This window comes from Nematolebias whitei, chromosome 10 (genome assembly GCF_014905685.2).
Source record: "Nematolebias whitei isolate Nwh7 chromosome 10, NemWhi1, whole genome shotgun sequence".
Classification (NCBI taxonomy): Eukaryota; Metazoa; Chordata; class Actinopteri; order Cyprinodontiformes; family Rivulidae; genus Nematolebias; species Nematolebias whitei.
In genome coordinates, this window is record NC_056507.1 from 665,728 (window position 1) to 682,170 (window position 16,443).

The 16,443-nt window shown below is 44.2% G+C and overlaps 1 protein-coding gene across 1 annotated transcript in view; it reads left to right on the forward strand.

The window, feature by feature from the left end:
• The window catches only part of cdhr5b (cadherin-related family member 5b), a 50,077-nt gene that overhangs the window by 30,260 nt on the left and 3,374 nt on the right, over positions 1-16,443 (forward strand). The window contains exons 11-13 of the mRNA XM_037682499.1: positions 13,429-13,539; positions 13,975-14,041; positions 14,472-14,636. Of these exons, the coding sequence (XP_037538427.1) occupies positions 13,429-13,539; positions 13,975-14,041; positions 14,472-14,636 (343 nt within the window). The remainder of the gene's footprint in view (positions 1-13,428; positions 13,540-13,974; positions 14,042-14,471; positions 14,637-16,443) is intronic.

Sequence of the window (16,443 nt, forward strand, 5' to 3'; positions counted from 1 at the left end):
ATTTACACAGCACTCTACTACACACACACACATACAGCACTCTACTACACACACATTCATACAGCACTCTACTACACACACACATACAGCACTCTACTACACACACACATTCACAGTTGACCATGACATTCTCATCTCCAGATTGGAGCAGTGGATGGGCATCACTGGTTCAGCTCTGCAGTGGTTTAGGTCCTACCTTTCTGAAAGAAGTTTCAGTGTGATGATGGATAATTTTCCTCTGCTTCTGCTGCCCTCCCTTGGGGGGTACCCCAGGGCTCTACTCTCGGTCCTCTCCTGTTTTCTCTTTAACTTCTGCCACTGGGTTCCATTCTCAGAAAGCATGTTGTGCAATTTCATTTATATGCGGATGACTGTCAAGTCTACTTCCTTTTGAAACACAACGGCTCCACTCAGTCTCTCCTGGACTGTCTTGATGACATTAGAGGATGGATGACACTTAATTTCCTCCATTTTAATGAAAAAAAGACTGAGATTATGGTATTTAAATCCTGTGGTCCTAGCAGTTTCCCCACCTTTGATTTTTCCTCTTTGGCCCTATATGAAATATCCATTGTGACAAATTTAGGAGTGAAAATGGACATTTGCCTGAAACTTGTCATGTCAACAACATGGTGAAGTCCTCCTCCTTTCAGCTGAGGCACCTGTCAAAAATCAAGCCCCTCCTTCCTAGACACCACTTAGACACAGTAATACACACTTTAATTACTTCAAACCTGGATTATTGTAACTCTCTGTTGATAGGAGTTAGCCAGGCCTGGCTCTCACGGTTACAGCTGGTACAAAATGCTGCTGCACAATTTTTGACTGGTACATGCAGGCGTGAGCACATCACTCCAGTTCTGATGTCCCTTCACTGGCTTCCTGTCCAGTTTCAAATTCATTTTAAAGTTCTATTGTTTGTTTTAAGACTTTGAGCGGTCTTAGTCCATCTTATTTGTTTGAACTGCTTCACTTTTACATGACATCACATGCTCTTAGATCCTCTGACCAGATGCTTTTAGCAGTCCTGAAAACCTTTTATAAATCCAGAGGAGACAGAGACTTTTCAGCTCTGGCTCCTAAACTGTGGAATGAGCTGCCACTGGAGGTCAGGCAGGCCCGGTCACTTTCTGTTTTTAAAACTCATTTAAAAACACTGTTCTATGTTATATAAGCTTCGCCCTTTAAGGCCTTCGCTTTAGTGGGTTTATCCCGTTATGCGCAGCATAAGCACTGAAAAAATTTAGTCCACGCCCACCTGCTGTGTGTGCCCCACCCGGTCCGTATAAATTACGTTAAGAGCGGGAAATCGGCTCCCATTTTTTCTTCAGCGAGCTAATATAGCACTGTCAGAAGAACAAAGAAGGAAAATTGTGTAGATGACCAACCTTTGTTAAGGATGCTTGGCCCGGCAGTCGACCTCCGGTCGTCCGGTGAGTTCTCCTCCCCGAGGAGAAGATGACGAGTAGTCCTATTCAAGGTAAGCGCCGAGGAATATTTCCCAATGACAGGTCACTACACGCTGGACAACGCCATCTTGTATTTTTCCCTCTTATCGCCGACCCTCGGAGCGAATCGGATGGTTCCTCCGGGATAGGTGTGCTCAGCTGCAGCCCCCGCTGCTTTTCCCTCCTGGGGAGCGTAGTGTCGGTGGGGGGGCTGAGTGAATGCTCACCCCATCCCACCTCGTTTTCGCATCGGCGATCACACCGCTCCTGGCCGACGGCGCCCCAGGGGTTGCCCGGCGTAACCCAGGAGGAGGCTGACATGAAAGGACCCTTTTTTACGTCCTACGCCTTTCCCGCCAGTTCGGATGATCCAGCAGGAAGGTTGTTTACTGGGCTCCATTCCGGCTCACCGTCATGACCCATATGGCCTCACGCTCCCAACAGGACATCCTACGGGCGAGGCCACAGACGGTTTTTTCCTGGTAGATTGGGAGAGTCGGTCCCCAGTCCGCACCCATCACCAGAGTGGAGGGGTTCATCAGGCGGGGCTATCCCTTGGTAACCCCCCTGGAGCCAAGCCTCGCGGAAGCTTCGGAACTAAGCTGTCCAGGTCGGAGCAGCATCCCGTCCCTCCGGAGAAACACGAACCAGACGATGACCGCGCTCTCCAATCGAGCCCATCAATGTGCTTTCAGGCAGCCGTAGCTAGCAACAACGTGGCGCAGCTAGCATATAGCCTGTCCAAAGGGGCTGAAGGCCACAGACCTGCCTTGGAGACAAAGAACTCCCTCTGTAAGGCAGCAGACGTTATCTTCAACATGTGTGCCTCTTCTACGGTTTGCCTGTCGACGATTGCAGCGTGGATGACGATGATCCAACGATCCACTTGGTTTCATTACTCTCCCTCGCTGCTGGAGAAACTGCACAAAGACCTGATGGAGGGCCCATCACGGCGGACGCGCTGTTCAAGAGCAGCTTCAGTTCCATGCTAGCGAGTTGAAGCAGTCGGAGGAGGTGCCAGAGGCTGTGCGCCACCTCATCAAGCCGCGCGGCTCATCCCGCCCCCCCGGCCCACTGGAGGGGCCGTCGCTAGCAAGCACCGACATTTCCACGGCCGTGGCTCTCGCTCAGTTCCACCACCAGCCCCGCCCGTCAGAATCCAGCCCTCTTCATTCCGGCAACCTGCAGTTCAGCGTTTCCCCAGAGTTCACCTGCAAGACAGCGCTCTGGGCAAACAAATCGCAGAGCTCAAGAGGGAGAAGTTTTGAAAATGACGGTCTCCGGAGGGTGTGCGTAAAAGTGACACGAAAGTTTAAATAAATCATCATTCAATGATCAAAGTGTCTGTTTTTTAGCCAGTCTGTAAGCTCGGATGAACTCACAGCGGCTGCGCACACATCCTTCACACATAACGAGCCGGTGTCCTTAAATAAAGGTTTTTTAAACTCACCGTCGCTCTAAGACATGACGAGTCGATCACACGACACAATGGTAAGCGAAAATAACTCGTTATCATCCAGAGCGGCACGATCCTCACCCAAGCGGTGTCAAACTCGCACTTGTGGGATGAAACAGCCTCCATCCAACGGCGCTGTGTTGATGTGGCTCACACACACACAGCTGCCCGGTGCTCTCCGGCTCACATCGGTATAAATGTGGACCGCAGGCTGGGTCAGGTGGAGGTCTTCGCTCTCACAAGAGCGACACTCGCCCCACCGAATCAAACGCAGGCAGCCGTCACCCACCGCGTCTCAGCATAAAGCGTGAGGCAGCTGAACGAACCCTGATGACGAGTTCCGCCTCCTTCCAGCGAGAGCGGCGCGCGTCCCTCCAGAGAAAACGTGTACTTCCGCGGGGCTCGCAGCCTTCACTCCAACAGCACGGCGTAGATGAAGTCACGCCCTCCGCCTCTCAACGTTCGCACAGCGACGTCAATCACGCAGCCCCACAGCGTCATCAGCTGTCACACGCTTTGCCTCAGCACACACCGGCCCACCTGTACATGAAGGTTGGTCCGCGGCCCGAACGCAGCGCACGAGCGCGTTCAGAGCCTTTTTTTCGAGGAAGCCTCGCCTTGGGTCATGCAGAAAACATTCCCGCGATGCATGACAGCGGTCTCGAGGGGCGGACTGCTGACGGCCGTACAACGTGACGCATAACTTAAACGCACGTTCACTCCACAAACATTACGTAGAGTGGCTAAAACATGCTCGCCGGTCAGATGGATGGACAGGGCGTTATGCAAATAGTTACAAGTTACAGTTTGCAACACGACCCCCTACGTTCGGAGGAGTTATAGAAACGGTCCTGTCATCATCAGACCAAATCTCATCCCTAAATGCAAAAGTCCAAGTGTTTCTGATAAAAGTAATCTCCAGAGTTCCCCAACAGAGAGAAAACACAGGGTTTTACTCACGTTACTTCCCAGTTTCCAACGGACCGGAGGAATGAGACCGATCGTGGATCTGTCAGTTTTTTCAACAAGATGATCATTGACAGACCGTTTTTTCACATGTTGACAACCAGACTGCTGTTGTACAACATCCAGAGAAACGCATACCGATCATCTCAAAACACAGAAAATTCCTGCATTTTTCTCCTTTCTGGGGATGAAGTATCTGTTACACAGAGCAGGGATGAGAGTTTTTTGTTTTACCTGGATGATCTGCTGCTCCTGTCACTCCAGACAGGAGGCGCTGATGCAGGCTCAGGTGTTGACATCACACCTGTCAAATCTGGTTTTCGCCATAAATTGGAAGAAAAGCTCGATTTTTCCCGGCCCAGACAATTGTTTATCTGGGAGTGGAATTAAATTCAACCACCATGAAGGCTCGTTTATCACAAACGAGGTTCGACACTTTTAAAAGTCAACTCCGCCATGTAGACCTGGCAAAGTGGTAACAGCTATTTCCGTCTTGAAGCTGTTAGGAATGATGTCATCAGCTCACACAGCGGTTCCGCTGGGTTTGTTACACATGAGACGCCTCCAGAGGTGGTTTGCGCGTCTGCGTGTGGATCCAGTAAAACAAAAAAAGACGGATGATCACTGTCCCTCCCTCCGTGAGAGCAGACCTCCGACACTGGGGAAACACCCTGGTTCTGTCAGAGGGAGTTCCCGTCAGCAGACCCACGTCACACGTGTCAGTCTTCACGGACGCGTCGCTGTCAGGCTGGGGGGGGGACATACCTATCTCAAGCAGTAGGGGCGCTGTGGCCCCACCACACATCAGCCCACATAAATGTCTTTGGAGTGTCGCACAGTGCTGAATGTGATTCAACACTTTGCTCCCGTGCTACAGAATCAACATGTGTTGATTCACTCAGACAACATGATGACTGCTGCATACATAACCATCAAGGGGGTGTGCGTTCAGCCCAGATGTTACACATTGCGCAAAGCTACTGTGTTGGGCTCACCAAAACCTGCTCTCCATCAGAGCAGTTTACATACCCGGTGTTCTGATCAGAGGGGCAGATGTGATGTCCAGGGGTGGCCCACGTCACGGGGACGGGACTCTCCATCCAGACCTGACGGTTCAGACGTGGCAGAAGTTTGGCAAAACAGCTGTGAACCTGTTTTGCGACACGAGAAGAATGCTCAGTGTCAATTATGGTTTTCCCCTGAGCCCGCGAGACGACCCACCGCTGGGGGTGGATGCATTTGCTCACAGCCCATGGCCCAAAACGCTCCTGTACGCGTTTTTCCCCACTTCCTCTGATTTTACGGTTCCTGAACCGAGTTCAGGAGGAGGGATTGACAGCTCTTCTGGTGGCTCCCGAGCGCGTGAACGCACCATGGTTCCCAGTCATGCAACGTCTGTTGTCGGGTCGTCCGTGGAAACTGCCGTAGAGGGAGGTCACTCTCCTTCAAGCAGGAGGAGCGATCGGGAGTTACTCAGAAATAGGCCAGCACCTGTGGGTCTGGCCGCTGAGCTGTCCCGCTTAGAGGGGATGGGTCTCCCGCAGGAGGTAGTGCGCACAATCCAAGATTCACGTGCTGCATTTACCACAGCTCTGTACACATCAAAGTGGACGGCTTTTCAGCGCTGGTGTACAGAGAAAGGTGTAGAGGCCACCTCATGCCCATTAGGCGGCGTGTTGGCTTTTCTACAACAGTTGATGGATAGGAAGTTGGCATTCAGCACGATTAAATCGTACGCTGCAGCCATCTCTTCCTGCCACGAAGGGTTCGGAGACAGAACAGCTTTTAATCACCCGCTGATGGAGCGGTTTCTAAAGGTGTACAGAGACGCAGGCCTGCTTCACGCCCACTTGCCCCACAGTGGGATTTAACGCTGGTCCTGCGAGCCCTGATCAAGCTCCATTTGAGCCTCTGGATCAGTTTTCACTTAAATTCTTGTCTCCTAAAACAGCCCTGTTGCTGGTTTTAACATCCGCTAAGAGGGTGAGTGATTTATCTGCCTTCTCTGTCGCTCCGTCATGTCTCAGAATCCAGGCTGACGGTAGTTCAGCTGATTTAAGACCAAACCCAGCTTTTATGCCTAAAACATCACGAGCTCTTTTAAATCAAGAGTGATATCGTTGGAGGGGTTTTTCCCTCCCCCCCACAGATCAGAAGAAGAAGCATCTTTCCATCTTCTCTGTCCGGTGCGGGCGTTGACGCGTTACATAGCGCGCAAAGCTGTAATGTGTCAAACTCAACACCTGTTTGTGCATTATACAGATGCATCTGCAGGTCGCCCGTTATCCACACAGCGCTTGTCACACTGGCTGTGTGAGGCCATTTCTGAAGCCTACAGAGCATCAGATTTAGAGCCTCCTGTCAACCTCAAGCACACTCGATCAGGGTTATCGCATCTTCGACTGCTCTGCATAATGGTATGTCAATGCAGGACATTTGCACTGCGGCTGCGTGGTCAACACCCTGCTCATTTATTCGCTTTTACCTACGTGATGTGACGGCTCGTTCCATGACACATTCTGTCCTTAGTGCTCTAACAGAATGAATATAGTTGTTTTTCATGGAACTCTGTTTAAGCTCACTTCTGTCTGCATGCATTACAGTGTGAGATGTTGTTATCAGTCACAAGTTGTGTCTGTGATTTTGGTTCTATTGTCACTAATCAGTTCATGACTATTGTTACCAATCAGTTCATTTGATCAATAATCAGTTCATTGTTTTTTGATCTGTTTATAATACTCAGCCATGAACCAGCTGGTTCATGCCCCCCCCCCCCCCCCTTTTCTTTTCAACATCCTTTCCCCGTTGAAAATTTTCCGGGGCGTTCATGTTTTTTGTCAGTACGCATAGTTACACAACATGCGTCTGTGCATGGCACATAATTACGTAACGCGTAGTTATGCACACGGGGAGCTGAGTGGAAAGACTTTTTTTTGGGCAAGCTTCCGCGTCAAACTGTGTTCGAATGGACCCAGTGAGGCGAGGACCACATCGGCTTCGCCCTTTACCCACTAAAGCGAAGGCCTTAAAGGGCGAAGCTTATACGACATAGAACGTTGGTTACGTACTGTAACCCCAGATTCTATGAGTATAAGCGTAGTCCTTTAAGCTTCGGGCCTCACTGGCTCCTAAATGGCTGAAGAAAAAGCTATTTTGGGAGCCGATTTCCCGCTCTTAACGTAATTTATACGGACCGGGTGGGGCCCACACAGCAGGTGGGCGTGGACAAAATTTTTTCAGTGCTTATGCTGCGCATAACGGGATAAACCCACTAAAGCGAAGGCCTTAAAGGGCTACGCTTATACTCATAGAATCTGGGGTTACAGTACGTAACCAACGATTTCATTGGTTTTAACCTAGAGTGAGTCAGCATCTGTGTCTTGATGTTGTATTCTTATACTTATGATGTTCTGATTATTTTTTCAATATATATTTAGCTGTTTTTATTGTTTTACCGTTTTTTGTTTGTTTTTTCAATTTTGCACAGCCCTTCATTGTTATGCTGATGACATCCAGTTGTATATTTCTTTTCTTCCAAATCAACTTTCAAAACTACACATTTTACTTAACTGTGTGGATTCATTTAAAAGCTGGATGACCGAAAGTTTTCTCCAGATAAATAGCAAAATAATTTAAGTAATCATCTTTGCTACAGAAAAAACTACTGCAATGATAAAGTAGATCCTTTGGGCCTCTTGGTCATTTTACTAAATCCTCGGTTAGAAATCTTTGGATAACCTTTGACTCAGGTTTTACTCTGGAACCTCATGTAAAGTCTCTGGTTTGTTCCTGTTTCTACCATCTGTGAAATATAGCCAAGCTCAGCAGTAGTGTTTCTTGTCCAGAACTGGAAATGTTAATTCATGCTTTTGTTTCGTCTCACCTGGATTTTTGTAATGCACTGGACTCTGGATTAACCAAAACGGCCCTAGACCGGTTGCAGTCTGTACAGATGCTGCTGCTGGACTCCTGACTGGATCTTCAAAGTTTTGTTGTATAACTCCACTTCTAAAGCAACTCCACTGGCTCCCAGTTCATTATCGAGTGGATTTCAAGGTTTTGGTTTTGACTTGGCGAGCTCTGCATGGACAGACTCCAATTTATTAATCCCTACACCTGGATCAGGGCTTTGAGGTCCTGTGATCAAGACCTGCTGATTGTCCCCCAGACCAAACTGAAACCTAAAGGAGATAGATCCTTTTCTTCGGCGGCTCCAAGACTCTGGAACTCTATTCCTCAAACTCTCAGATCAGTGGCTTCAGCTAAAAACTGATCTTTTTAAGTCTGCCTTTTCTTGGATGTGTTTTGTGCTTTTGTTATTTTGTTTGTGGAAGCACTTTGTGATTTTTTTTATCTTGAGAAGTGCTATAAAAATTCAATTCAATTCAGTTTATTCATAAAGCATCAAATCACAACAAAGTTGTCTCAGGAACTTTACAGGAACATTCACATAAAAGTCAATTAGTAAAGTTCTCTATCTAAGGAATCCAGCAGACAAGATGAATCTTGGCTTCGTTGCAGTCTCCCATCCTGAGCAAGCACAGTGGAGACAGTGGAAAGAAAAACTCCCTTTAACAGGAAGAAACCTCCTGCAGAACCAGGATCAGGACAAGAGACCATCTGCTTTGACCGGCTGGTTGAGAGGACAGGAAGGAGAGACAGACGAACACAGAATGGTAGGTCCAGATATAGGTCCAGGCATAGGCGTCGCAACCATTACATGTAAAGGGGACAAGTCCCCCTCACATTAAAAAAACGTTCATTTGGACCCCTCACTTTTACTATGAAACATTAGTTCAGGCGGCGCAGTTTCTCTTTCTTCGTGAACAAATCATTCCACTTGATTAATAGGAGAATAGTCAATCTAATAAAACTCCACTCCAGGTTTTCCTGGTTACCTCCAGGTTACCTCCACCTCTACACACGGAGCAGAAACTGTGCAGCTGCTGAGTCTCCTGCTTCAGCAGAAAACGCGCACAGGTGCAGGAGATGGAGACACCTCTGTGTTGCTCACTCGCCAGTTTAGCAGCTTAGTGCGGGCAGTGGTTGACCAGGGGGTTGATCATCAACATATATTCATGTTGGGAGGATGCTTGAGTGCAGCGCTACGTCTGTAGCATCTTATCTCAGCAGTAACTGTGACGCTGTGAGACGCTGCAGGTGGAAGAGACTCTGTGTGTTCAGGTGCATTAAAGTTGAAATGTCTTTAAACCCCCACACCTTATTGTCCACGAGCTTCATGACAAACATCATTTAGATGAGGAGTGTTGAACACAAGTAAAAAAGTCCAGTGGTGATGATTTTTATTTCTCTATAGACAAATAGTTTCGACCTGACGCTCTGTGTTAAAGTGTATTAAAGTTAAAATGTCTCTAAAACCCACAGATGAATTTACACAAACTTGATGAGAAACAAGTTTTAAATGTGTGGAATTAAAGGAAATCCAGGTGAAATGTTGCTTTTTGTACATTAGTGCACATTTCTTTTACGCGCGCGCGCACACACCTACACACATCGTTGTGTCCCCCCCACATTACGGATGCTTCTGACGCCCTTGGGTCCAGGTCCAGATATAGGTCCAGGTCCAGATATAGGTCCAGGTCCAGATATAGGTCCAGGTCCAGGTGAACCTGAAAGACAAAAAGACACATGTTAAGGATAGAAAAAATAATTACAAATACAAAACAGGTTGAGCAGAGTAAGTAAAGACAGTAGCAGAGTGAAAAGTGTGGTCAGTTTGTCCTCCAGCAGTCTAAGTCTATAGCAGCAGAACTAAGGGACAGCTCAGGAAACCCAAGCCGACCCTAACTATAGGATTTATCAAAAAGGAAAGTCTTAATCCCAGTTTTAAAACTGGACAATGTGTCAGCCTCATGGACAGAAACTGGAAGTTGGTTCCACAAGAGAGGAGCCTGAGAACTGAAAGATCTTCCTCCCATTCTGCTGCTGGAAACTCTAGGAACCACAAGTAAACCTGCAGTCTGAGAGTGAAGTGCTCTGTTAGGAAACTATGGAACAATAAGATCTGTAATATAAGATGGAGCTAGGTTGTTGAGGGCTTTGTAGGTTAGAAGTAAGATTTTGAATTATATTCTGGATTTGACAGGGAGCCAATGGAGAGAAGCTAAAACTGGAGAGAGATGATCTCTCCCAGTAACTCCAGTTAAGACTCTGGCAGCAGCATGTTGGATCAACTGAAGACGTTTTAAAGAAGTATTTGGACACCCAGATAATAAACCATTGCAATAGTCCAGTCTAGACGTGACAAATGCATGGACCAATTTTTCTGGATCATCTTTAGATCAGATGTTTCTAATGTTAGTGATATTACGCAGGTGGAAGAAGGAGGTTCTAGTAACGTTTTTAATGTGGGGGATAAAAGACATGTCCTGATCAAAAATAACACCAAGATTTTTAACATTAGAGCTGGAGGACAGATTAATGCATCTAAGGAGGGAGAAAGACTGAAACATTCATTCCTAAGGTGCTCAGGTCCAAAAACCAAAACCTCAGTCTTGTCTGTTCAACAGGAGAAAATTAAGGGTCATCCAGGTTTTTATGTCTTTAAGACATGCTTGTAGTCTAAGTAGCTGATTGGATTCATTGGGTTTAATGGACAAATATAATTGTGTGTCATCAGCATAACAATGGAAATTTATCCCATGCTGTTTAATAACTTTACCTAATGGAAGCATATATAAAGTAAAGAGTACTGGCCCAAGCACTGAGCCCTGAGGAACTCCATGACTAACTTTGGTGTATGAAGAATATTTATTATTTACATTTACAAACTGGAATCTATCAGATAGATTTGACTTAAACCATTTTAGAGCTGTTCCTGTAATCCCAACATCATATTCAAGCCTCTGTAGTAAAATATTGTGATCAACTGTATCAAATGCAGCACTGAGGTCTAACAGGACAAGTAGAGACACAAGTCCATTGTCTGAGGCCATGAGAACATCATTAGTGACTTTTACTAGTGCTGTTTCTGTGCTATGATGAGCTCTAAACCCTGACTGAAACTCTTCAAACAGATTATTTATTTGTAGATGTTCACACAACTGACCTGCAACTATTTTCTGTAGAATTTTTGAGATGAAAGTTAGATTAGATATAGATCTATAGTTGGACAGAATTTCTGAATCAAGATCAGACTTCTTAAGTAAAGGTTTAATTACAGCAACCTTAAAGCTCTGTGGTACATAACCATCCATTAAAGACAAATTAAGTAGATCCAAAATGTGGACATTAATTAGGGGAAATACCTCTTTAAATAGTCTGATTGGGATGGGATCTAGCAGGCATGTGGATGGTTTGGATGAGGTTATTATTTTTGACAATTCAGAGCTCAACAGAACAAAAACTGTCCAAACATAAATCAGGCTCTAGTGAAATTTTTAAAGTTGCCTCATCTGACAGGGGACTAGAGATAGTAGAAGGAAGGATGGTTTGAATTTTCTCTCTAATAGAAATAATTTTATTTATAAAGAATCTCATGAAGTCATCACTACTTATAGTTGTAGGGATACATGGTTCAACAGAAATGGGACTTTTAATTAGTCTAGCAATAGTACTAAACAGAAACCTAGGGTTATTTTTATTCTCCTCTATTAAAGATGAGTGATATAAAGTTCTAGCTTTACGGAGAGCTTTTTTATATGTTAGCAGACTATCTTTTTCAAGTTAAATAAAATTCTTCAACATTAGTAGAGCGCCATTTTCTCTCCTGGTTTCTAGATGCTGCTTTAAAGTACGTAACTCAGAATTGAACCAAGGAGCCAGTTTCCTCTGATTGATTACTTTCTTTTTCAGTGGAGCAATTTTATCAAGTGAAGTTTGCATTGAAGTTGTAAGATGATCAACTAGATGATCTAAGTCTCTGTTCTCTGATGCATTACTCTGCAAGACAGAGGAAACATTGATGGAAGAGATTGTTTCAATTTGGTTACAGCATTTTCTGATAAGCACCTGCTGAGATGAAATTTACTCTCAGTGACTGTGTAGTCATTTAATGTAAACTCAAAGTTATTAAAAAATGGTCGGACAGAACAGGATTTTGAGGAACTATTACCAAGTCCTTAATCTCTACACCATAGGTCAGAACTAAATCAAGAGTGTGATGATAAGAATGAGTAGATGTGCGGACGTTTTGGGTAAAACCAAATGAGTCTATTAAATTATTAAAGGCTATGCTTAAACTATCACTCTCAACATCTACATGAATATTGAAATCACCCATTATGATGATTTTATCAGTATTTAATAATAAGTCAGTTAATAATTCTGAGAATTCAGACAAAAACTGAGAGTAAGCGCCTGGTGGACGATATATAACAACTAGTAAAAGTGGCTTTTCTGATTTCCATTTTGTATGAGAAAGACTGAGGGACAGTGATTCAAAAGAATCATAACTAATAACTGGTTTGGCATTAATCAATAATCCTGACTGAAAAATAGAAGCTACTCCTCCACCTCGGCCAGTTGTTCTAGGAACATGAACATTTAAATAATTAACAGGAGTGGATTCATTTATACCAACAAAATCCTCCTGTTGTAGCCAAGTTTCTGTCAGACACAATAAATCAATATGATGATCAGTTATCAGTTCATTAACTAACAGGGATTTAGAGGAAACAGATCTGATGTTCAATAATCCACATTTAATGATTTGATGATTTTGCTCTGGTAAAGTAACTGTGTTTATTTTAATCAGATTTTTATGGTTTATATTTTTAGAGCTGATTTTTGGTTTATTTAATTTGAGCCGTGGGCGAGTTGACACTGTTTCAATGTGGGTGTGGGTGGGTAACAGAGGAGAAGCAGCAGAGAGGTGGAGGACTACAACTCTGCTTCCTGGACTGGACCCTGGGTTTTCAATAATTTGGGGGATCAACAAAATCAGCCATATTTCTAGAAAGAAGAGCGGCTCCATCCAAAGTGGGATGGATGCCATCTCTCCGCATCAGACCAGGTTTTCCCCAGAAAGAACTCCAGTTATCTTTGTAGCCCACGTCGTTGTCAGAACACCACCTGGACACCCAGCGGTTAAACCACGACATACGGCTAAACATGTCATCGCTGGTCAGGTTGGGGAAAATTAAGTTTTCCTTACTTTACTTATACTTACCTCACCTCCTAACTACGCTGCCACCACACTTCCTCATGCTTCATCAAGGATCCCCAACACGATGCACCTTTATTTACTCCGGCAAGTCCCACTGAGATCACGGTCTCTTTTGTGAGGGATGTCAGGGCCTGAAGGCAACCATCCACAAATAATTTGGACTGACAGAACCTGCTGCATTGTAGCAGGAGCATCATCCTAGGGATTTACAATTTATTCTAATATATTTTAATATATTTCTGTTTTGCTAACAGATCTGTAGTTATTCAGTAAATAATTGTGGATGTGCTCCTGACTAAGGCACATTATCCCTGCGTGTGAGTCATTTCCATTAAAAAAACATACTGCAGCTTTAACACCCTGTAGGTTTTCTCTCTTAACTCAGGAAGAGATGAGAGTTGTCGTTGCTAACATCATATCTGCTCAAACAGGGTCTGAATCCCCACATGACTTACTCAGTTGAAGGTAGCAGCAGCTTCGCCATTGTTGGTGGTTACTTGTTCATGACTGAAGATCTCCCAGAGGACACGTTATCTTTGCAAGTAAGTTAACTCTAATATCCAGGTTCATTCTCAATAATCCAGGTAAAAAAAATCCAACAGCGTTCAGTCAGGTCCTCTGGACGGTTCCTTTGTGTTGAAGCGTTTCGTCTTTCATCCTAAAGACATTTTCCACCTGGATTATTGAGCATGAACCTTGATTTTTTTTGAACCACTGGCCATGACTGCCTCAAACGAGTTGGTGGGGGAGAGGGCGGACTCCAGAAACCACCTGAGCACCATCAAACAGGTGCTATCTACAAGACTGAGTTTGTTGTGACTCCTGGGACTGAAGAAGTTTTGTGGAGGAAAGACGAAACGTTTCAACAGAAAGAAACCATCCAGAGGACCTGACTGAACTTTGTTGGATCGACTCTAATGTAATAGTATTTGCTGAGTGGTCAGTCTATTAGATACATAACCCATTTTGAATTTCAGATTTTGGCCAAAGACACATCCAATGATGAGACGGCTACAGCGCAACTCCAAGTAGAGTTGAAGTTAGGTGAGTTCAGAGCTTGGTCTGCTCAGTGCCACAGTATCCTGCACACCACTGACAAAATGTTTCAAGGGTAGGAAGCTTGTTCCTGGTTTTTATCTGAACTGATATATTTTTGTTTCAGGTCAAACCATTTGGGTTTAACTTGTTAACTTTAGTTTAACAATGGCCTGTGGTTGGTCTGCTCTGTTGTCACAAACAACTACAGCTACCGTGAATGTAGTAAAGAAACTTTTCATGCTTTCTTGGGGAAACCGTTTTAATTAGCATTTCTAGCTAAATAGCATCAGCTTGTTAGTATTACTAGTTCCATTTTCTATTTTTATCAAAGTAACAATAGGAGTTACATTTCTGCAGATCAGAGCCAAAAGTTTGGTTAGCATCCAAGAGTGAAGCACGCAAAACAAATCTGCTTCAAAGTATGCTTTCCTCCCAGGTTCCTCCACCACCAGTTTGCCCCTGAGCACTACAGACATTATGACCATAACCTCAGTAGGACAATCCACCAGCAACAGCAAGACGACGCACGAGATCCTGCCCACGACCAACGAGCACAGCAGTCTGTCCACTGGTGTGTCAGCCACCAGCCACAGCCTAACAAGTGAGAACGACCTCTCTGCCACTAATCCCACTGACGAAGGTGCCCGCCCTGCTGGTCCTGCGTTTGAACTAACTGATGAGAACGAGCAGAAAACGATGAGGGATTAAACCGTGCAACATCACTAAATTATTGACTGAACACAGTACACGTTGAGAAGGATCCGTCTAAATGTGGTGGAATCTGAAGTGGCAGACAAGTGTACATGTGAGAGAACTTGTGTCCATGTTGCACAAGAAGATTACTTTGACAAGACGACAACCAACCACAGAGCACTGTTTTTGTCATACGTCACACAAAATGTGAACTAGTAGACAGTTTAAAGGCCACCTCGAGCATTTTTTCAACCAAGAGTGGATCTGAGCTCATACTTTTCCTGATTGTGGCTCATCTTTTAACTCGCACAAGGAAATATAACCATGTTACAAATCTCATAAATCATTTTAAAATCTCTTCAACGGCTGCCAGTCCATTTTAGAATTCATTTAAAAATGATTGTACTTGGTTTAAAACATGTTTAAATGGTCGTGCCCCCCTTTCCTTCTGATCTGCAACAGCCTTACGTGCCTGCCCACTCTCCAGCTGCTCCTGACTGGACCAAAACCAGCTGTAAGCCCAGGGGGCACCGGCTTTGGGGCGGGGGGGATTGTGGAACAAATTGAACAATTTAATCAGCATATAAACAGAAACCCTATTTTTTAAATATTCACTTAAAATTAGTTTAATTCTTTGACTTTCGTTACCTTTAAGACATTGATTTTAAGGTTTAATGTTTTATCATTGTTTTTATTCTTTTATCTTTTTAGTGTTATTGAATTAGTTGTAAATGTCTTATTGTATTGCACTGTACAGCACTTGATGCATAGAGGAGTTTTAAAGGGGTTTAAAATGTACATTTAAATCGAATGATGTCTCAGACAGAGTAAAGCTTCTGTTGAGGATCTAAACAAACATCAGGTATCAAAGTAAAATCTATATTTTGTTGAACACACAATTCTTTCTGTTTTACATCGAATGGAAACTCTTATGGGTCAGGGCTGGCACAAGATTGTAGGGCCTAAACAGAATTTCACTTGGAGCCACCGTGTCCTTCAAGACCATCGTCCACTCGCCACAACACTTTTAACCACTTTTGCTATTGTTCATTATTTTATTTACCCGTTTACCTCTAAAGACAAATGTCCAAAACGTTTTGTTACTTTGTAAAAAGAATGCCTTATAAACCACTGACCAGATCTTATGAAAAGTAATAATGACAGGTGCCTCTACAAGTGATTGACTTTGAGACACAACCAAATTCAAGATGGCCACCACAGCCAATAACAAAAACGGCTATAACTCAATTTTGCAAATATTGAATACAATTGTATATTTTGAGCACTACACATTGTGCAGGACTTTTCTTAAAACGTGGCTATAAATTACGAGTCAACCCCGTTCATCTGTTAGCAAAATATCTACAGCGTGCAAATGTGATCCAGCTCAGTCACAAGAATAAGACAGAACTAATTTATCACGTCATTATCATTCTACTACCTCAATCAACTACTTGGTTTGTTGTGCCTTGGGTAATGTGTAAACCTAAAATGTGGTCCATGTTCACCTTAAAGTATAAAATCTAAGACTTATTGATTTGAAATGGAATAAAAAAAAAACCCACTGAGACACAAAGTGAGTGAAAGAGTTAACCACTGAAGATTAACCATCACAACACCTGCTTCAAAATCCTGAGTTTAACAAATTACTAAAAGTTTTGGACTCAGTCATGGCTGACCATCTTGATTGACATCTGATTCATGGCTGACCATCT